This window comes from Triticum urartu, unplaced genomic scaffold (genome assembly GCF_003073215.2).
Source record: "Triticum urartu cultivar G1812 unplaced genomic scaffold, Tu2.1 TuUngrouped_contig_6585, whole genome shotgun sequence".
Lineage (NCBI taxonomy): Eukaryota > Viridiplantae > Streptophyta > Magnoliopsida > Poales > Poaceae > Triticum > Triticum urartu.
Genome location: NW_024117357.1, coordinates 1 through 22,109, shown reverse-complemented (window position 1 = coordinate 22,109; position 22,109 = coordinate 1). Strand labels below are relative to the sequence as shown.

The 22,109-nt window shown below is 47.1% G+C and overlaps 2 protein-coding genes across 3 annotated transcripts; both read right to left on the bottom strand.

Annotated features, from left to right (window-relative positions):
* Positions 1-3,777: 3,777 nt before the first annotated feature.
* On the bottom strand, positions 3,778-10,952 carry LOC125530823 (beta-glucosidase 31-like). 2 transcript variants are annotated; one of them, XM_048695232.1, is made up of 13 exons: positions 10,653-10,952; positions 6,489-6,552; positions 6,338-6,396; positions 6,177-6,264; positions 5,998-6,069; positions 5,801-5,888; positions 5,439-5,694; positions 5,227-5,342; positions 4,918-5,141; positions 4,815-4,840; positions 4,579-4,693; positions 4,356-4,458; positions 3,778-4,262 (listed from the first exon to the last, which is right to left on the bottom strand). In XM_048695232.1, exons 1-13 carry the CDS (start codon positions 10,806-10,808, stop codon positions 4,046-4,048), a joined length of 1,584 nt encoding a protein of 527 aa, XP_048551189.1. In that variant the 5' UTR covers positions 10,809-10,952; the 3' UTR covers positions 3,778-4,045. The 2 variants fall into 2 exon arrangements, with proteins under 2 accessions (XP_048551189.1, XP_048551191.1); XM_048695234.1 differs by having other exon boundaries at positions 6,177-6,252.
* Positions 10,953-11,911: 959 nt separating this feature from the next.
* On the bottom strand, positions 11,912-17,637 carry LOC125530822 (beta-glucosidase 31-like). The gene is made up of 13 exons (XM_048695231.1): positions 17,362-17,637; positions 14,649-14,712; positions 14,492-14,550; positions 14,322-14,397; positions 14,136-14,207; positions 13,938-14,025; positions 13,575-13,833; positions 13,364-13,479; positions 13,056-13,276; positions 12,930-12,952; positions 12,697-12,811; positions 12,489-12,591; positions 11,912-12,391 (listed from the first exon to the last, which is right to left on the bottom strand). Exons 1-13 carry the CDS (start codon positions 17,506-17,508, stop codon positions 12,175-12,177), a joined length of 1,560 nt encoding a protein of 519 aa, XP_048551188.1. The 5' UTR covers positions 17,509-17,637; the 3' UTR covers positions 11,912-12,174.
* Positions 17,638-22,109: the final 4,472 nt, after the last annotated feature.

Sequence of the window (22,109 nt, the reverse complement as noted above, 5' to 3'; positions counted from 1 at the left end):
CCCGCCGCCGCTTCCGCGCGCCCCACCGGAAGCCCCCACTCCTCGGCTGCTTCTACTTCGACCTAGATGTCGGTTACGTCTTCACTCCCACGCTGGACCCGCCCGACCGCATCCCGGCCGCGCGTTTCTCCCTGCCGCAGCGCTGCCGCCACGAGGGGTTGGACTTGGACTTCGTGGAATGCCATCACGGCCTCGCCCTTTTCCTCAACAAGAAACAACCCGAGGCCGTCGTGTGGAACCCCATCTCCGGTCGCCAGCACCGAGTAGCTTTTCCACCAGAGTTCGGCAACGCTAGAGAGAGGGAGATCCTATGCGCGGCGGTGCTCTGCGCTGCTGGTGATGACGACCCTGGCCATGTGCACGGTGATTGTGGCCTGAGCTCTTTTAAATTGGCTTTGGTGCGAGGTGGCCAAGACCACGCAAGTCTATCTGTGTGCCTCTACAAATCCAGGTCTGGCCTATGGGGAAATGTTATCTCAACGACTAAAGACTGGTACACATTGTTTTCTTGGAGAAAGTCCAGCGTCCTGGTTGGGAATGCACTTTACTGGTGGTGTTGCCAGATTGAAGGTTGCATTCTTGAGTTTGATTTTAAAATGCAGAAGCTTGTTACAATTGAGAAGCCAGTAGACGACGGTTGTTCTGACTATCAGATCATGCGGACAGAGGAAAGTAGTCTTGGACTCATCATCTTGACAGAACTGACCATGCAGTTATGGAAGCGGAAGGTCAGTTCTGATGATGTTGCTACATGGGTCCTTCAGAAAACCATTGAACTGACAATGCACCTTTGGCCAAGACAGTCCGTCCAGGTCTTCTGGACCAGGATACATGGGTACGAGGAGGATCACAATGTGATATTTCTGGGGACATCTAGTGGTTCTTTCATGATTCAACTCGACTCAATGCAGTTCAATAACCGATTCCAGTTCAACTCCATCTTCACCTATTTCCCCTACACAAGCTTTTATGCTGCAGGTAATAGCCGACCCTTGCATTGCAATAGTAACAAACACTAATTAACTTTTGTTGTGTGGTTAAAGGTTGCCTAGCAATTCATGCATAAGTAATATGCTTGCTTCCTCAGTTTCTGAACTCATGGTGATGTTTGTATATATTTCATTGGACCATGTGAAAGCAGAATTATTTTTATTACTGTCTCTTGTCTATAGTTCATTATGTTTTTATTTACTTACTTACTATAAGGTATTCAAATTTAAGCAGTCGAGATATTTTTCTCCACCAGAATGTATTCGTTCAAGAATATTACCATTAGTGCATCTGACTTAGCATGGAATAACTTCACTCCAGAGTAGTTCTGGAAAACTCATTTCCTTTGATTGGCTCAACAGTCTGAAAATGGCTTTATTAGTAGGTAGGTGATCATTACTGTTTGGAATGATTCGTTTTGTTTAGAGAAAGTGTGCTCTAATAGGTACTATATATTGCTTTATTGACCTATTCCTAACCTTGAGTCAAAAGCTAGCGATCTGCTCAGGTTACATGATATGTAGTGGTAAATTGATGCAAGTCGTAACTGTTGCACCTTCACCCTCTCTTTCTGTGTTAATTTTTTATAGATTTTTTGGTTACTTTATTTGTTTTCTTTTGCTTGTAGACTGGGCAGCTGGTGGTAGAGATGATGGAACTGAAATGTCAAGCAGTACATCACCTAATTGTCCTATCAGATAAGCTACCATAATGTGTTAATTGAACCCGTGATGTGCATTTTGCTTCTGATACGTACATGTTTATTTATTTATTACCTTGTCAACATTTTGATATAATCCTGCAAACTGTGTATCCTCCTAGTATTTAAGCTGTTTGCGACCTATCTAGTAGATTGGGATCAAATTTGTTTCAGTTGTAAACAAGCTGCGTATTATGTGGTATTTTATTGGATGTGACCACTTGTGTTTCTTCTTGCACGTTTTGTATTCTTTTTCAAGGACCAAAGTCCCAGAGAGAATCCTATAGTTCTCTCATGCACATATGTTCCTCAGATGTCACCACCTACGGTAGATCATATTTTGAGGGCAACCGCGATCTAGCTCCTATCTCCTGGCCCTACTTCTTAGAGCATCTCCAATAGGTGCCCTATAATAAGGCACTAAACTGTGGTTGGAGCAAAATTTGCCACCTAAAAGTGCTTTTTTACAACACCAAAAACCTCCCAACTCTAATAGATGCCCTAAAACAGGTGTTGCAAAATACATCATGGTCGTCTTCTTATGGGTGCCCTATTTTAAGGCACCTGTTGGAGCAACACTTTGTCATACTAGAAGAATATATAATTTTCAGTCTCTATTTCATTGTGGACATTTAGACCAATAATCTTTCATATCCTCGATTTAGTCATATTAGCTATGTACTTGAACATTTTATGTCCTCACATGCCATGATAGGCAACTGCGGCACGATAATTCGGGGGCTCGGTGTTTTATTCTGGTGGAGGATGTTGCCATTTAAGACGGTAGGATCACCGTGATCTTATTTTTCTTCTTCTGATTCTTGTCAGTTAGGATAAGTTTGTCAGAGACTGGATGTTCAGTTTGTTGCGTAGATTAGATTTCCCTTGTTGATGTTTTCATCATGTAAGAAGTTTCAACCTACTACCTGTTTGCATCACCCCCTGGTCCCTAGTATAATCCTCTTCCCCACTTAGCCAAGTCATCCTGGCCGTCTATCTGGAGGTATTTACCAAGCTGTTATTACCTGATGGAAACTGAAGACTATGTAAACAGTATAGTATCAGACTATCAGTACAAATCTACAGACGCCTCTTCCAATTTTGTGCCTCGTGTTACCTCTCTCTGTTTGTTACTCCCTCCGTTCCGAATTACTTGTCGCAGGTATGGATGTATCTAGATGTATTTTAGTTTTAGATACATCCATTTCTGCGACGAGTAATTTGGAACGGAGGGAGTAGTTTCCATCTGATATTTTTGCTAAACTGATTTACCTGGGAAGGTTCGAGCATTGACTCCATAACCCTTTTTTTATAGAAAGGAAGCGATGCCCCCAGCATCTGCATTGTTTGATGTGCACATCCAATAAACTCTGTAACTATGTTGCCAGATTTTACGTTTGGAACTAGCTGAGAATTTACAGCTTAATCTTCGTCTGGGTGAGTAATGAGAATCAGAATTACTGATATTATTGTTTTCTTCGTAGTTAGCCGGAGCTGCTTAGAAGCCTCATGTGTGAACCGATCCCACATATATCAGAACCAATCACACGCTGAGAGAAGACATTTATTTGACATCAGAATAAATAGGAGAGAACAAGTAATCCTGATGACTGGTAGCAACAATTCGTATCTAGTTGCTAGTGAAGATTGTGCAGAATTAGTCATGTCTGTGTTAACTATGTATTGGTTGTAGCTGGGCTTGATTTGTTGTTGGTTGACCATACAAGCACTTACATTTGGAGATCATCTTCAGTGTCAGATTGTTGTCATATTCTGTCAAGCACTGGCACCGGCGCCGGCGTCATATTCTGTGTGCTAGTCTGGACAAATCATGATTTTACTGGCTTAATAGTTATTGGCTGCTGCATGAATAGTTCTGATCACTGTACCAGAATACTGAATCAGTTATTATGAGAGAATGCTGAATGAGTGCTGCTGCTGTTTCTCTTGGATTATGCTTGTAGCAGGGAGGCACTACCTTTGTTTGGTCATCTGGACATTGCGACAATATCAGGCACATGTATGTGGCTCCTTCATCTTTACAGCCCATGTATATGCCACTGAAACCAAAATTGAGACTTCGCAGATACTGTCTAAATTCAGGTATGTGATTTTACTCACAGACTAATGACTAAACCCGACAATTTGTGTAGCAATGTATTAATATTTTTAGCATATACATCGACGTAAACATATACATAGGATTAGGAACAATCGAATCCAAAGAAGCAGAGACCTGTAAAACCTACTGGCCAAGCTAAATTCAACTTCCATCCAAAATTAACACGCAACTATCCAGGATTATTCGTGCATCCTTCTCTTTGCTGGCTATGAAGGCCTGAAGAAGCGTCAAGATCATTGGGAATAGGCCTTGCCGGGCAGAGCCACCGGCCTGAGCTCACCACCATGGAGGAAACCGGCGAACCACTTGGCGGAGTGCTTCTGGTACCTCGTCCTCTCCTTGGAGCTGAAGTCCACACCGTAGAGGCCAAAGCCCATGCGGTAGCCGTAGAGGTACTCGAACACGTCCAGGAATGACCACACGAAATAGCCCTCCACATTCGAGCCGTACCTGACCACCCAGCAACAGAGAGGAAAATGGTGAGCAAACTGCATGAGTTTCTTTCAGGTGTCCTCTACTCAGATGAATGGATGGTGTTGGTACCTGCTGGATTGGAGGGTCGCCTCGATGTAATCCTGCAGGTACTGCGACCTGAACTCGTCGTCGGGGGCGTTCCCACTGGAGGGATCAGCAATGCTGGCAGCTCCTGATGGATATGATCATTGACGAAATGGTACGTATTTCAGATTTATGAGTGATCAAAAGTTGATGACCTTACAGAATCATGCATTTTAAGGTAGCTGAAATTTCGGTCAGTAGAATTTACCATTCTCGTGGATCATGACCACAGGGTTCTTGTATTTGACCTGCAGATGCTCCAGCATTTTCCTCATAGACCACGCTGTTGATGACATCAGACCCATTTTCGACCCAAAGAGGAGCTGTTGCATTTAATTTTAGTCATGCAGACATACAAATGATTTAGTTTATTGGGAACAAAGGAACAAAGTTCATTTTCAAACTAAACTGATTAGTAATGGAATGACTTGTATCATAAAATACCTGGTTCTTTGAGTTCAAAAATGGCACTGCAAGAATACATTTGCAGAAGAGTTAGGTTTCATTCCTCTCATTGCATTATGGCACATATAACACATGTTCTTACTGGTGTCATATTTCACGGCTGCATCACCCATGAAATCTCTCAGCTTCTGATCCAGTTTGCTAAGATCAGCCTTCACATATGCGGCACCGTAGTGGTTAAATCCTACAAAGTCAAAAGACCCAAGCACTCTCTTCAGCTCTTCAGCAGTGAAAGATGGTAGCCTGGACCCAACATTCTTCCTCATCACTGGGGGGTAGTCTCCATGTACCAATGGATGCATAAACCTGTGTCATGATCACAAGATCTTTAGCTGTAGTTACACACACATTCTAGCTGTCCTTGTTGAACTTGAACTGTAGAAGAACATACCATCCAATGTGGAAGTCATTCATCCTTGCAGCTGCTGCTATATCCTCAGGTGCTTGTGTCGCAGGCTCGTGCCACCAGCAGAGCAATGTGAGTCCAATTTTTCCTCCTTGCTTGGCCTGATTAACAAGAAATAAGAAGGAATATTGCACATGTGAGAATGGCTAATCTCAAATGAACATGTTGGTTCTGTAAAAGGTGGCATTGTTCCTAACCTGGTACTTCTCTTTATACAGGGACGCTGCTGAGGCATGTGCAAGCAGAAGATGGTGAGCTACTATGTAGGGCTCAGTGGTAGAGTTGCCATTGTTGCAATTGATGCCGAAGGGGGAGGAGCATCGCTGTGGTGGAAAGAATCCTATATCGTATCCGCCAATGGGCTCAATGTTTGGCTCATTCACGGTGCTCCAGTATTTCACCCTGTCACCAAAGTTCTTGAAGCACACATCTGCATACGCCGTGTAGTCATCTCTGCAACCATGTGACAAAAAAGGTAAGAAGAACCATTATTTTTTTCTTCCCTTATGAAATTGCACTTGCACTAATGACATTGAATAATAGGGCAAGAAGAAATTACATGAATTTACGACTAAGCATCCCATGGTATTCATCTTGAAGAGCCTGAGGGAAGTCGAAATGATATATCGTCACGTGAGGCTGAATTCCTACAGGAAACACAGGAAGATGCACGATTTATCTCTGCACAGCTGGACATTTGGAAATCTTGTAATTTCATTCGTAAATGAAGGATTCAGTATGCCAAGGATCAAATACCATGACTCAGGAGTTCATTGATAAGGTTGTTGTAGTACTCCAGTCCCTTTGGATTGACAGCTCCTCGGCCATCTTCATGGATTGCAAACAGAAGTCAGTTCAGTGCCATTCTTAACTTCTCTGAAACACATTATTTAATACATGTGGTGCTTTTACTAATACTGTCGGTATGACCTTACCAGGAATAAGCCGAGGCCAGGCAATGGAAAATCTATACGCGTCCACGCCCATCTGGCTCAAAAGCTTTACATCTTCCTGGTTGTTTATCTGAGTGAGTTTAGCACCCAATTCTTGTTCTGAAAATTCATCTGTTTAACATCACTTGGTCTCACAAACTAACCTTGTACTTATGATACTGATCTGCAGTCACATCAGCAGTGGCTCCATCAGCAGAGTAGCCTGTGGACGTTAAAACTCCATGTTACAATTCGCAATGCGATAATGCGTGGTAGATTCAGGCCCACATGGCGTGGGGGAGCCTGTGAATAAACCTGAGTGTGTGAATGTGTCCCAGATGCTGGGTTTTCTTCCGTCCTCTGCAACCGCACCTTCAATCTGGAACCAGCCAAATATTCAGATCGGTACGCACAACAAAGTATTTTATATAAACTTGTTATCTGAATTCTGATTTCAGACAGCAGAGCCTTAAGAGCAAAGGCAGTTAGTTTTGACCATTCTCTCTAATGATTATTATTATTATTATTATTATTATTATTATTATTATTGCTTTGGCTGCTGAGATGATACAGTATGCTCATAAACGGAGGTTGCCAGTTGTTGCCTTGAAGTTGGATTTTCACAAAGCTTTTGATTCTGTCAGTTGGCACTGTCTGGATCAAGTGCTTGAGGCCCGAGGCTTCCCTTCAACCTGGAATCAGTGGGTTCGTTCTCTACTTTCCACCGGACGCTCTCGAGTTCTGATCAATGGTGAGATGGGCGATCCTATCCTTGCCAAACGAGGGTTCCGGCAAGGTGATCCTCTGTCCCCGTACCTCTTCATCTTAGTTGCGGACGTGCTGCAGAGGATATGTTGTCACCACTTCCAGGAGGGTACCCTGCTACATCCCCTGGGCTCGGACAGGTTCTTCCCAGTGCTACAGTACACAGACGACACGTTGATACTGTTTCGAGGCGACTTGAAACAGGCGTCTGTCATCAAGAGCATCCTCACCTGCTTCTCAGACTTCTCTGGGCTGAAGATCAACTTCCACAAGAGCACGCTTGTACCTGTCTCTATGGATGCGTGTGTGGCTGATGAGATTGCCCAGCTCCTCGGCTGCCCTGTATCGGCCTTCCCTTGCACTTACCTGGGTTTGCCGTTGTCTCTACATAAGCTTACGCATGGCATGCTGCTTCCTGTTATTCATAAGGTGGATCGGAGACTGTCCGGTTGGCTAGCCACTTTCCTTTCCATGGGTGGAAGGCTCACCCTCATTAACTCTGTTCTTGCTGGCATCCGGAGTTATTTCATGTCATGTTTCCCCTGGCCCAAAGAATCCATCGACACTCTGGACAGTCTGTTGCGAGCTTTCTTCTGGCAGGGCAAAAACAAGGTCAAAGGAGGTCAGTGTCTTGTGGCATGGGACAAAGTTACTCTTCCTCGAGCAAATGGGGGCTTGGGCGTCCGAAACTTGCAAGCGCATGATCAGGCCATGCTATGCAAGTTCGTCACTAGAGTTCTGCAATTTTCTGAGGTTCCGTGTTACCAATGGTTCGCCACACAATACTGTAAGAGAGATGTGCCTCACAGTTCTGGTAGCAGGGACACGGCCATGTGGAGAGGTTTCAAGGAGTACATTCCTTTGGTGATCAGCTCGTCGCGCTGTGTGCTGGGCTCTGGTGACCTAATCTCCTTTTGGCATGATCAGTGGCTCCAGGTTGGCAGGTTAAGGCAGGTCTTCCCGGTGCTCTTCTCTTTTGCGAGAAGGCCAACCTGCTCGGTTCGGTCCCAGTTCAGTCATGGTTCCTGGGTGGTGCAGCTTCACCCAAACCTTACCCATGCGGCCGCAATGGAGTTAGCAGCCCTCCATCTTCTCCTTCAAGAGGTGGCCCCTGACGATGCAGCCGAGGACGCTCGTTCTCCGTCAGTAACTGGGAGCCGCATAAGCACCAGTTATTTTTACCAGTTGCTCACCTTCCGAGGGGTCAAGTGTGCAGCAGAATCATGGATTTGGGACTCGTTAATCCCCCTCAAGCATAGAACATTCCTTTGGTTAGCTTTTTGGGGGAGGCTTAACACTAGAGATAACATGTTCAGGAAAAGCTGGTCTGCCATTGCTCCGTTTGCCGACTGCGATACCTGCCCTGCGTTAGAGAGCATTGGTCACCTTGTGTTGCATTGCAGGGCAGCATCTGCTTTATGGAACACCTTGGGGTTCGGATCCTTGGCGCTTGCATCATCCGACATCCTTTCTTTTGTCGAAGCAGCTGGTACGCGGTTGCCTTTTAGGCGTAAATGGAATGTGGCTTTTGCTGCTTGTGCTGTCACTGCATGGCATGCCCGCAATGATCGAGTTTTTCATTCAAAGCTATGGTCAGGTATTATGCAGCTGATCTCATTCGACTATGGAGCAACAGGACAAATAGGCAGCAAGACAAGACTGATCTTCTCTTCTGGTGTACTCTGTTTACTGGCTAATCTGCCAACTCTGCTGTTGCTTTCCCCTCCTTACTCCTGTAGTCTTCCTCCCCTTACCAATCTCTTCTTCTTGTGTTTTGCACCTGGGTGCACTTCACAAGACCAATGTAACATGTGACTTTCACAGGTTTCTAACCTGTTTTGAAATATAAGGTTGGCACTCAGCCACCTTTTCTTTAAAAAAAAAATTTTGGACCCCTTTTTCTTAGTTTTTACCCTTGTCTGAATTCTCAGGTCCTAACCCGTAGCAACATAAGATGGACCGCTATTTATTTTTCTCCCTCCACTCTAGAGTCTTGAGAGCTTTGGGATATTTATGGTTCCAATCCTGCAAACATGACGGCCTATTTGCAGCTTTCACTTATTAAGATGCTCTGTTTCGCTCCAGCCAAAACCAGAAAGAAGTAGCCGAAAGAGAAATTAGCCTGGTGACGTCGAAATGAAGTCGACGAAAGAAACTGGTGAGGAAATGGCATTTGGGTTGTTTTCTGAAAGACTATATGGGACGAAAACGTCGTTGGCAGGAACAGAGTGTAAGCATAGGCTGCCTGTGACTAGTTGCTTAATTTTTTTATTACTTTTTTTTATAATAAAAGGAGGAATCTTCTCCGATTTCATTTAACTGAAACCGCCACGTCTTTTTACAACTACCAAAAGAAACTGGTTGATTAACTGGGATTGACTTTAGGGATATGACGTTAGAAAGAAAGCTTTGTGCCTGTGACTGGTTGCTTAACTTTTTATTACTTTTTTTATAATAAAGGGAGCATCCTCTCCGATTTCATTTAACTGAAACCACCACGTCGTTTTGCAGAACTACCAAAAGAAACTGGTTGCGTAACTTGGATCGAGTTTAGGGATATGACATTAGAAAGAAAGCTTTGTGTTGGACCCTGAATTTAAGCAACTGCACGTCATGAACTACTTCTACAGTTTTGACTTTTTTGGACATTGGACCACCCTGCTGTTGCATCAACACAAGTACAAGTATACTCAGGAATGAAACATTAGTTATCCAGCATCGCCACATGCCCACATTGTTCATTCGCTTCTGATCAGATTAGAAAAAAACATGGCCAGAACACGTGGAAAGGAAAGAGAAAAATGCTCTTTGGCCGCGGAAATTTCATGTCCGTTACTTTGTTGCGCGCCCTGTTCCACCCGTCCGATTGATGGCTCAGTTCACTTTAACAATATATATAGGACGTGTCACGTGTGACCGAAAATGTCGTCGAGAAAAAGGCAAGGAGCAGCTGGTGAAGGAAAAAGGGAAGGCCAGGGGCAGGAAAATGACACAAGGAAAGGGAAAACTGCACACCGGCACACGGTATGCAAATGCAACCCCTCTAATATTTCCTTTGAAGGCCCTCCGTCCTATAATATAGGACGTTTTTGCAAGCTAGCATAGCTTATATTGTGGGACGGAGGGAGTAATAAAGAGGAGATCTTTCGATGCTTGCATGTATGAACGTTTTTTTTGAGAGAGATGATGATGCTAGATATTGCCCGCAAAAATAAATAAATAGAGGACATCGACCAACAAGTCAGCATGTGCCACTTGGCAGCAATTCCATGCCCTGCACAAAGATAAAGATAAAAATATTATCTCCGTCCCTAATTAGTTATCTTAGATTTGTCTAGATACGAGATATACATCCGTATCTAGAAAATTTTATCTAAGACAACTAATTCGGAACGGAGGGAGTAGTACACTAGTAGTACTGTTCTTGATACTAATAGCACAGAAGCAAGTACGTTTGTTTCCTGATGGAGAAATTTGTACTAGGTTACGTAGTTTCTCTGAAAAACTCAAAAACATAGTTTCTCTGTCTGTTTCAATTACGGAGATTTTCGTGTGGCTGTCAGCTGCGACAGGAGAAATCCCTAGGACGCACGAACCACCGGCGATATACTAGTACGATGCATGCAACGGCGAGGGCGAGGGCGAGGGCTAGGGCGAGGCGGGTGGCCTGGCCTGGCCGGCGTGAGCTGAGTGGCATAGCAGTGCGCCGCGTACCTGGTAAGCGGAGGAGCCGGTGCCGAAGACGAACCCTTGGGGGAAGTCGCCTTTGGTGATGGCCGCGGCGGCGGCCCCTTGAGACGCGACGGCGAGTAGGAGGAGAAGGACGCAGGAGATCGCCCTCGTCGCCGGCGTCCGGCCGGCTGTCCTCATCGCCTATATATAGACAGCTGCTGCTAGCTCTGTCGTCGATTCACCGGCACTGCGCGCTGTCTCGGCGGTGGTGGTGGGTGATGAACTGATGTTGGGTGATGGTCTCTTTATATGCCGTTCCCGGTGCTCTGCGGCCGCTAAGGCTTGGGAATGGCATGGCTGCGAGTGCGTGTGTATGTGTGGTATAGGACTGGCGTCAGCGTCGTGGTCGGCCGTCGGAAAAAAAGGAATCTGGCCTCCTGACCGGTGACCTCGCCGGACCGGCTGCGTGTAACGCCAGACAGAGTGGACGGAGCCGCACGCAAGCGAGCAGCGAGAGCCGCTCTGTGGGGGCTAGGCCCACCACGTCGGCTGACCACCGCTCTCGGCCACGTCGACCCACTGATCCTGCGACTTCCAAGCCTAGCGGTGCAGCTGTACCTGTACTCGACTGAAAAAGTCCCAGATACACAGGCTACTTTTTTAGTGAACTGCTTTTGTTTAATTAAGGAAAATTGCACAGGAAGCCGACATCAGGTCCCCATCTTTCTCTTTTGTCGAGATGAATCCAATCATGGATTCCAAATCGGAGACATTTCACCCATACCCACGCACAGCAGATGTGTCACCTGTTTTCTCTCCCCTCCCATGTCTCTAATACGGCAGCAGCATTTTCTCGAGCACCTTGAGTGCGTTCGCCAACGACAACCTGCCTGAGCTCGAGGCCGGCCATCACCCGCTGGTGGTGGCCGCACCACGGCCACGGCCACCGCCGCGCTAGGACCGATGTTATTTTATAGAGCGCCACCCCGCCGGGATGAGTTTTTTTTTGTTCGACAAATCTGTCTGACCCTTTCGTGATAGTTCAACCACATACAGTTTCTGTTCTAAACCACTCCCAGTGTTGGAATCTGGCCTACAGGTCGACTCCAGAGCGTCCCTCCCAATGTCGGGCTCCATTCTCTTCCGCACTGAAGCCGTTTCCCTTTCTGGCAAGATGATAGTGGCAACAGACCTGCCAAGTTTGGCTTTAGCGCTCTTATATTTCTTGACAGAGGGAGTACTATTGAATGAAAAATGAGATTTTGCAGCATTGCAGGTTCTATTTAAATGCAGGTACGTGATTTCGATCTCGAACTGCTGACTAGATCCAACATCTTGTATATCGACATATTACTATTTTCCGCATATACATGAATACATCAGCATAGACATACGTATATATTAGGATCAACCCAATCCAAAGAAGCAGAGACCTATATATGAACCCTACTGCCCAAGCAAAATTCAATTTCCATCCAAAAACAACACCCCACCATCCTCCCAGTCCCAGGCTTATTCGTACATTCTCCTCTTCGTGGGCTACAGAATCTTCAAGTGTGCCAAATCACTGCGAATAGGCCTGGCCGGGCAGAGCCACCGGCCTGAGCTCGCCGCCACGGAGGAAGCTGGTGAACCACTTGGCGGAGTGCCTCTGGTACCTCGTCCTCTCCTCGGAGTTGAAGTCGACGCCGTAGAGACCGAAGCCCATGCGGTAGCCGAACAAATACTCGAACACGTCCAGAAACGACCACACGAAGTAGCCCTGCACGTTCGACCCGTTCCTGATCACCCAGCAACAGAGAGGAGAATGGTCAGATAGCTGTGTCAATATGTTTCGGGTGTCATGTCACTCTTGTACTAAGATGAATGTGTTGGTACCTGCTGGATTGGAGGGTCGCCTCGATGTAATCCTGCAGGTACTGCGACCTGAACTCGTCGTCGGGGGCGTTCCCAGCAGAAGGATCCGCAATGCTAGCAGCTCCTGATAATTAAATATGAACATTGAAGACATGATATTTCAGGTTGATGATTCCTTGGGATCACGATGTTTTAGGGTAGCTGAAACTTCTGTTTTAGTAGAATTTACCGTTCTCATGGATCATGACTATAGGGTTCTTGTATTTGAGCTGGAGATGCTCCAGCATTTTCTTCAGAGCCCACGGTGTCGATGTCATGAAATCGCTTTTCAACCCAAACAGGAGCTGTTACAGTTTAATTTTAGCCACACAGACACACATATGATTTAGTTATGTTGGGAACAAAGTTCATTTCCCAACTAAATTGATTATTAGGGATGAAATGCATTGTATCGTCAAATACCTGGTTCTTCTTCAAAAATGGCACTGCAAGAATACATTTGCAGAGGAGTTAGGTTAATTCATTTCTCTCATTGCACTACTGTGGCATATATAACACATGACAAGACTAGGTTATTAGAATGCTTACTGTCATATTGCACTGCTGCATCACCCATGTAATCTCTCAGCTCATCATCCAGCTTGCTAAGATCAGCCTTCACATATACCGCAATGTAGTGGTTAAATCCGACAAAATCAAAAGATCCGAGCACTCTCTTCAGTTCTTCGCCGGTGAATGATGGTAGCCTGGACCCAACATTCTTCCTCATCACCGGGGGGTAATCTCCGTGGACCAACGGATGCATATACCTGTGCCATGATCACATTATCTTTAGCTGTTGTTACACTCAAATTATAGCCGTTTCTATGAAACTTGATGTCTAGAGGAGAACAGACCATCCAACATGGAAGTCATTCATCCTTTCAGCTGCTGCTATATCCTCAGGTGTTTGTGTCGCAGGCTCGTACCACCAACCGAGCAATGTGAGTCCAATTTTGCCTCCTTGCTTGGCCTGATTGTCAAGAAATAGAAGGGAATATTACACCTGTGAGAATGGCTATCCCAAATGAACAGTTGGTTCAGTAAAAGGTGGCATTCGTTCCTAACCTGGTACTTCTCTTTATACAGGGACGCTGCTGAGGCATGTGCAAGCAGAAGATGGTGAGCTACTATGTATGGCTCTGTGGTAGAGTTGCCGTTGTCGCAACTGAGGGCGCCGAATGGGAATGAGCATCGCCGTGGTGGGAGGATACCCTGATCATATCCGCCAATCGGCTCTATGTTTGGCTCATTGACAGTGCTCCAGTACTTCACCCTGTCGCCAAAGTTCTTGAAGCACACTTCTGCATACGCCGTGTAGTCATCTCTGCAACCATGTGACATAAGGCAGAATGCAACATTATTTCTTCATCTCTTCATGCAATGGCACTTGCGGTAATGATGTTAATTAGTGGGGCAAGAAGAAAGTACATGAATTTGCGACTAAGCATCCCGTTGTATTCGTCTTGAAGAGCCTGAGGGAAGTCGAAATGATATATCGTGACATGAGGCTGAATTCCTGCATGAAGCAGAGAAAGATGCATGAGTTACTCGTGTGCAGCTGGGCATCTGAAAATTCTTGAATTTTTATTCTTCAGATAAGGATTCAGTCTGCCAAGGATTAAATACCATGAGCCAAGAGTTCATCGATAAGATTGTTGTAGTACTCCAGTCCCTTTGGATTGACAGCTCCACGGCCATCTTCATGGATTGCAAACAAAAGTCAGTGAAGTGCCTAGCCAACTTTTCTGGAACACATTATTCAGCAAGTGTATAGGACAAATGGTTGTACTACGACTGTCGGTATGGCCTTACCGGGAATAAGGCGAGGCCAAGCAATGGAAAATCTGTATGCGTCGACGCCCATGTCACTCAAAAGCTTTACATCTTCCTGTTGTCAAACACAAAATCAGCTGTAAGATTTAACACGAACTTCTTGGTTTGACAAATCATCCATTTAACATCACTTGGTCTCACAAACTGACCTTGTACTTATGGTATTGATCTGCAGTCACATCAGCATTCGATCCATCGACGGAATGGCCTGCGCATGTTAGAAACTCCACGTTATATTATAATTCACAATAGGAGAATGCATGGCAGATTCGGACGCGCACAGGTCATGGGGAAAGTAGAAGTAACCTGAGTGTGTGAACGTGTCCCAGATGCTGGGTTTTCTTCCGTCCTCTGCGACCGCACCTTCGATCTGGAAAAATCAGCCGAATATTCAGGTCAGCAGAGTATTCCATACAATACAACAAATAATGAGTGTGATCTGAATTGAGAAGTTTCGGGCTATTTATTATTTTTACTTCTATTTTTTGCGAAAGGGGTTTCAGGCTATTTGTGGTTCCAATTCTACCGAACATCACTACCTATCTGCAGCTTTCGCCGATCAAAGGCACATTACTTTTTTCCGCTCCAGCCAAAGCAGAAGAAGCGGCAAAGGAGGAGAAATTAAAACCCCAGTGACGTGACGTGACCTGAAATCGACGAGAGGAAGTGGCGAGAAGGCGACACCCGGCCTGGTAGGTTGTTTTCTGAAGACATGACGCTGGTTTTACTTGCTTATTGTTACGTACTCCACTATGGAACGAAACGAAGAGGTCGTCGTCGGAAACAAGAGGATCTAGCTAGCATCGGTGGCCAAGCAATGGACGCAAGAGCTGTGACGCCCTGCTTGCGAGTGGTTGCTAACATGGGTTTATGCTAAGGAGTAAAAGCATGTCCCAGTCAGTGACGGACCCTGAATTTAAGCAGGTGTTTAAGGTTATTTAAGCTGCCGCGCCTTTCGTCTGTCGAGCTTCAGCTACTACTGTTGCATTGATCGCCACATTACTTATTGAACGCTTCAGATCATTAAGAGAAAAAAACATGGCGGGAAGGGGCGAGAACACGTGGAAGGAAGGAAGAACCGAAGAAGAGAAGACCCTTTGGCGCCAGAAATTCCCTGTCCATGCGCGTCCTATTCCATCCATCCGTGTGAAGGATGGCACGGTGTGTTGAGTTTCTTTCGATGGGATGCGTAACGCGTGACGGATGAAAAGGACGAAGGAGAAGGGTAGGAAGGGGCAGGAGGACGGTGGCTGTAGGCTGTAGCTTGGAGCCATGGAGGCGACAAAAATCAGAGGCCAGTGAAGCAAAAGAAACAAAGAAAAATGCACAGATATTTCTTTGTATGCGTCGCGGGTGAAGTCTCGCTTTCTTATGTATAGAGCATATACTGTATTTCTTTGTATGGAAGATGTGGTTTTGAGTTGAGTGGTGCTGCTAGGATGCCGACGACCAAGCTGTCATGTACTCCCTCCGTTCCTAAATATAAGTCTTTTTAAACATTTTAAATAAACTACAACATATTTCAAATGAACTACAACATATTTTAAAGTATAGATTAACTCATTTTGTGTTGTATGTAGTCCATGCTAGAATCTCCACAAAGACTTATATTTAGGAACGGAGGGAGTGCTACTTGGTGCCATGCCCTGCATGATCGGTGGTGCCACGCATGCACAGCCACCAGCCAATGAACGTGTTGATAGCCTCGTGGGAGGAGAGCAAGTGGTGGTGGGGGTTTTTTTTTTTTGCCACTGGTGGTGGTTAATTATTTTAACTTGGGAGTTTGCAGCAGCAGGGATCGGATGGCATCTTAAACGAAAAGCTACTCTACTGGTTTGAGCTTCATAGGTAGGGACCAGGGAGTAATAAACTGTTTTGTTTAGGGAGGGAGTAATAAACTGTTGCGTATCGTAGAGTACTGTACGTACGTAATAAAAACTGCTCTTGAAATGGCACTGTCGTGCGCCCTGGCCCATCCTCACTTGTTTAAAAAGGACGGGCGTCACGTGTGGCCCAAAGTCTCGCGGGAGTTTTTTTCTTTTTCTTTTTAGGGGGTCTCGTGGGAGGTAGACGATCGAAAGCGGAAAGCCAGGACAGTAACTGAAACATTTCCGTTCCGTGTAGTATGCACGTGTGGTCGAGTAAGTGGTGCGGATTGATCGGCGACTACAGCAGCCCGAGCAGAGCAGGCGTCGGTGGTGATGCTAGCTAGGATCATGGTTTTTCGCTTTGAGTGAGATTTCATCAATGAAATTCACTGGGTTTCAGCAGGCGCTTAAATATTTAAGTTTTAACCAAAATATTTTGGGAGTACCTAGAACTCATCTAGATGAGATATAATTTGGTCTCATTCACCTGGAAAACAAGAACAGATACAACTCACATCAACACACACATCTTATAGCATCACATCCAATGGCTATAAAAGGTGAATGCAACCAAATTATGTCTCATCTAGATGAGTTCTAGCAAAACTGAAATATTTCAGTAATACACAGGAATTTAAATGTTTGTCAAAAATTTAAATACTTAATTGAATCCAGGCTAATATTTCGACCTTTTGGTTGAAATGCAAACCGAAATCACTGAATTTCGGTGATTTCAGTTGGTGCTGAAATTTTTTCTGGAACTAAGATTGAAATTCATGGCTAGGATAGCGACGAACACGGACACACGTCGTCGCACTGCACTTGGCAGCCCTGCACCAAGATCATATAGCCAGTGCTATTGTTCTTTTCTCCTGAAATGGAAGAACCGGAGGTATGGCTTTGTGTAATCCTGTCTGTTTACTGGTAATTTGGTTAACTAGTACCGCATCTGTTTTCATCACGGAGAAGGTATGCTATCTCTACTGGTGCTGGTCTGACCGTCAGCTCAGCTGTGATCTTATTCAATTCAACCGATTTGTTTGACTGAGGAGAAATCCCCACGCACGAATCAGAAGAACCACCGGAGGTATCTATACTGGTTGATACGACGATACATGCGACGGCGAGGCCGAGGGAGGCGGGTGGCGCACCTGGTAGGCCGAGGAGCCGGTGCCGAAGATGAAGCCCGGGGGGAAGTCGCGCTTGGTGATGGTCGCCGCCGCCGCCTCCGGAGTCGCGACGGCGACGAGCAGGAGGAGGAGGAGCACGGAGGAGAGCGCCTTCGCCGCTGCCATCATCGATCGGCCCGCCTGCTAGTGCTAGCTCCGTCCGCGGTCCCTCTCTCCTGGAGGCTGGAGGTGATGGTGGCTTCTCTCTTCTTCTTGTTGGCTTTGGCTCTGGCTCTGGCTGCAGGCCCCGGCCGGGCGCGCGGGGTTTTATATGCCGTTTCCTTTCCATCTCGGTCACGCGCCGCGCCTCTGCTTACGTCCGAGCACGGCGGCCACGTCGTCCGTGACGCACACCCGCCGCGGCCGCAACCCGCCAGCCAGGCAGGCGAGGCGACGCTGGACTCACACACTTGGCCCTCCGGGCGCGGCACGTGGCGGGCGCCGACGACGATCTCGCGCGCGGTGCGACCGTAGCCTTGGCATTTGGCGTGCATGGCCGCGAGCGGTGTGCGCGTGTGGCGTACGTCTCCCGGCATGGTCGGCCAGAGGCAGGAAGAAGACCCGCCGCCCGTTTCCTTTCCGGCATAGCAGAGCAGAGCTTCCCGCAGTACGACGCCCACCACGCCGTCGACCGACCACCACCACCGGTCCCGCCCACGTCGACCATCACCGAACAGCCCACTCTGTTGCCTCCGACGGCGACGCCGTGCACTCTGTTGTGTTAATTAAATTTTAAAAACCAGTTGATCCAAACAAGTCAAATCTTCTGAATGCCAATGCTAGTTAGCTAGCTAGCCTACGAACTTGCTCCACGTACGGTGCAACTCTAGCCAGCGATGAGAGCTAGCTAGGATCGACGTGGCCCTGCTTGCGTTTCCCTCCGTCTTTCTCGTCCGGCGGTGTGTCTTCAAGACACTCCCAGACGCACCCAGATGGGCATCGACGGAACGAGACAGGACGTACGTAGTACAGGACCAACTCAAATCAAATTGGTAAACGTGACAACTGTAGCGTCCCGTCCATACGCTCCCTTCTCCAGGGGGAGGGATCTTCTCGTGTCTGGTCCGCTTCTAGAAGGAACGTGGGGCCCGCCTATCGCCTTTTTCTTAACTTTTTCCTTGGAGAGCCCCGCCGTGTGGCGACAGTTGGCCGACAGCAGGTGTGGTTTCAGTTTCAGTTCAAGCATTACGAACTCAAACTAGTCTTCTTCACGTACACACTTGTACACGGTAATTCTGAAAACTATCTACGGACTACGGCGTCCTGTGAGAATTTCTTGGAATATACTGTATTACTATGCTAGTACTTCAAAAAAATTCCAGAGGACCTGGTGCAGGTGACGTGACACATGAATGTGCATGCAGGAAAAGCTTAAGCCGAACCCCTAATTAATCACCACCGCTTAAAATCACAAATCACAAAGCATCTACCCCACCCTCAATTAAAATCAGAAGGAGGAGAGATTAGATGCTTTATGATTTGTGAATGGCACGTGGCATCCGTCAGGATGGATCTCACCTACTAACTATGAGACCTGGTCTCATATAATTTTTTTTCAAGCAACCTGATGTGTTATAACCTTTCGCTTCTGCCCACCTGCGGAGTTTCCTTGCCTCTCGCCGGCGCCGCCGGTCCGCCTCATCTCCTTGGACCATGGAGGCACGGTGGATCTCGGCTCTTGCCGATGGGAGCGCTCCGTTTTTAGATGTTTTTCTGAGTTTTGTTAGGGTTTATGTCATGCTCAAGAAGACGAGGCGGCGGCGGCTTCTTGAAGATGGAATAAGGTCCTTCCCGCCCCAGCCCCTGTCTCGCTGATGTTTCAAGCATCGTCGAAAGGCGTGTGGAGGTTTGTTTTCAGCGAATCTCGTGGGATCCGGTCGGCGTTTGTCTTCGGTGAATCTGACTGGATCCGGTCTTTGTTCCTCTACGCCTGTGTGTCTGCAAGTTGGATCCTTCCGGTCTATGTTTCTCTTCATCGGCGGCGGTTGTTGTTCTGGTGCGCTGGTCCTATGAGGCCTTAGCACGACGACTTTCCGGCTGTCTACTATAACAATGTTTGCCCGGCTCCGACGAGGGAGGTGCGATGACGGCGGCGTGCCTTCGGCTTGCTCCAGTGTTTATAGTCGTCACTAGGTGGTCCACGGACTTAGATGTAAATTTCTAATGTTTTTTGTACTATCTTGATAGTTGATGAATAGATTAAAAGTTTTTCTATAAAAAAATCACCCCCATCCTAATTTAACCAATGGTTGTAGATCACCCTTAATTCCTTCGTGGATGTTTTTTTATAGAATCATTCGTCCATGGATGTAACTTTACTCACATGTGACAACGGGCCATTTCTGTCACACACACACATACACACACGATATCTCATGCGACATGGATCCGTGGCAGGCACCTTGTGCCCCAACCGTGGGGCCCGAACGCTCTTCTTTTTTGTTGGCACCTGCGGGGCAAAACCAAGCGAAAATCGATACATGCAGATTAAAATCCTACAAGGACTCAAACAATCAGTGATGACACCATAAATAGCACACCACAACAAACCATTCATCTCATGCTAAAAAAAACAACAGCAAAACATCCCCACAAAACCTCTAGGGGACATTTCCCAAAATAACAAGCACCGGTGAAGAAAACACGTGCTCGCGACTAACATCTTGTAGGGTTGTCCCCCAAAGCAACGCTAACCAACTGGTTGGCTTTTGCAATCCTCTTTGTATTGACTACATGATTCAGACCTTGGGTGATTAGAGTCACGATCATGAGACCTTTGAGCAGCTTGATGAAGTCATGCAAAGAGTCCTCACCCTCAGTCGCCAAGGCACATCCCTTTGCCACACCTGGCTTTACGACAGTGTTTAGAAGTAGCCATGCTAAACTCACCGGCCACCCTGTCCTCGATACCTTAGTCAGAGGTTGCCGACCACATGAAGTATCCCCGCGCGTTCGGCCCATTCCTGCAACACAGTTTTCATCAGAAGGCGAGAAAGAAGACGACGAAGAAGCTGCATGTGCACCGAATGGACAGGTACAGGCAGTGGCGGAGCTTGATAAAGATTGTTGAGGGGACGAAAAAGATAAGTCATGAATGGACTCTAAGAAATCTTTGATATTCAACCCTAATAATTAAAAATACACATAAGATTATTCTTAGATTAGGGGGGGGGGGCAATGGCCCCCTTTGGCCTCCATGAAGCTCCGCCACTGGGTACAGGGTTTCCACTTAATCTTGCAGGAACTCCGCTCTATCCTCGTCGTCCTCCTCATCCTCGGCCTTGCTCCGGGTGCCGAGGGCGGTGTGCTCGTGCGGCATTCGGCTCGCGGCATGGTCGCCCGGAATGTGAGCCACACGTATGACCACAAGTACATGAAGGGACCGCCGCATGTTTCCTTTCCGGTCCGATGATAGCAGAGCAAAGCTTAATTCCCGTAGAGACGGACGTCCACCACGCGCGTCGTCGGCCGAGGCCACCACCGTTTCCACCCACGTCGACGTTCGTTACTACCAATCCACTGTCGCTGCGACTGCAACGCCGTGAGGCGCAGCTGTGCTCGATTGTGTTATTCGAAACTATGTAGGAAGCGCGGTTCGGCTGTATCCAACCCGGTAACAAAACCACACAGGAGCATTGCATATAAAATACTTCCTCAATATAAGATGTTTTTTTTTTGCAAAAACAGTTTATATTGTGGAACAGAGGGAGTAGAACATAGCTATACTTTTAGCTGAATTCTTCACTGCTTCTAATATGCAAATGTTTCCCATCACATACACGCAAGTGCAATAATTCAAAAATGTGGGTCAAGTATATTGTTTAGAGCATCTCCAACAGCCGCTCAACGCATGTCGCGCTAAAAATCAGTTTGCAGAGCGCCGATCGCCTGCTTTAGCGCGGCGGTGAGCGCTGGCTCCAGCGGCCGTGGTAAATTTAGCGCGCGCGTAGCTCCAACAGGCGCCCTAAAATGCAGCGCGCGACTTCTCGCACAAACACTCTGGACGACGGTGCATATGCATAGATAGATAGAAACGATACATAGATATTTCACACAATGCATACATAGTTCATAGCATAGATAGATAAAAGAACTATGGTGCAACTAGATAAAAACTACGGTGCAACTACAACCTAATTCGAATAGTCCTCATCACCATCCTCGTTGGTGTTGTCCGAGGTAGAGAGCCACACGTCGTCCCAACAATCATCGTCTGACGAGAAGAATGATTTCCCACCAGCGTTAACGAGATCGCACTGTGATATGGCCAGTGCCTTCCGCCGACGCCTGTCTGCCCGCTCCGCGCGGCGCCTTGCTGTCCTCTCCGCCAAAAGGCGTTCTCGTTGGTGACGTCCTCCGGGTGGCGCCGGCGCCACTCTGCCATGGCTCGCTCGTCCTCCTTGGCGATGAGGAGGCGGCGTTGTCGCCGATGGTGTTCCTCACGGTCCTGGTCTGTTATAAGACGAGGCGGAGGGGCGACGGCCTGCGCCTGCTTGCGCGTGTAGACGTCGTGGAAGTTCATCTGCGCGCTAGGCCTCTCTAGGCGCCACGCCACTGCATCGTATGCGCGGCCGGCCTCGTGCTGTCTTGAACGTGCCGAGGCCGAGGCGGACGTCGCCGGACCAGATCTCAGCGTAGTAGGCATCGGAGGGGCGCTCGTGGACGCTGCGGTAGCCCGAATATCCCCGGCGGCGCGGCAGCATGGCGGCGCGGTGATGGCGTGTCGGAGG

Excerpts from the sequence above, each read along its gene's own strand:
- LOC125530823 (XM_048695232.1), bottom strand. The coding sequence starts at position 10,808 with ATGAGGACAGCCGGCCGGACGCCGGCGACGAGGGCGATCTCCTGCGTC. Across the intron at positions 5,695-5,800 it reads ATGCTTAGTCGTAAATTCAT|AGATGACTACACGGCGTATG; the intron begins GTAATTTCTTCT and ends ACATGGTTGCAG. Across the intron at positions 4,263-4,355 it reads GCGACCCTCCAATCCAGCAG|GTACGGCTCGAATGTGGAGG; the intron begins GTACCAACACCA and ends CTGGGTGGTCAG.
- LOC125530822 (XM_048695231.1), bottom strand. The coding sequence starts at position 17,508 with ATGATGGCAGCGGCGAAGGCGCTCTCCTCCGTGCTCCTCCTCCTCCTG. Across the intron at positions 13,480-13,574 it reads TGTATAAAGAGAAGTACCAG|GCCAAGCAAGGAGGCAAAAT; the intron begins GTTAGGAACGAA and ends CTTGACAATCAG. Across the intron at positions 12,592-12,696 it reads AGTCATGATCCATGAGAACG|GAGCTGCTAGCATTGCGGAT; the intron begins GTAAATTCTACT and ends TTTAATTATCAG.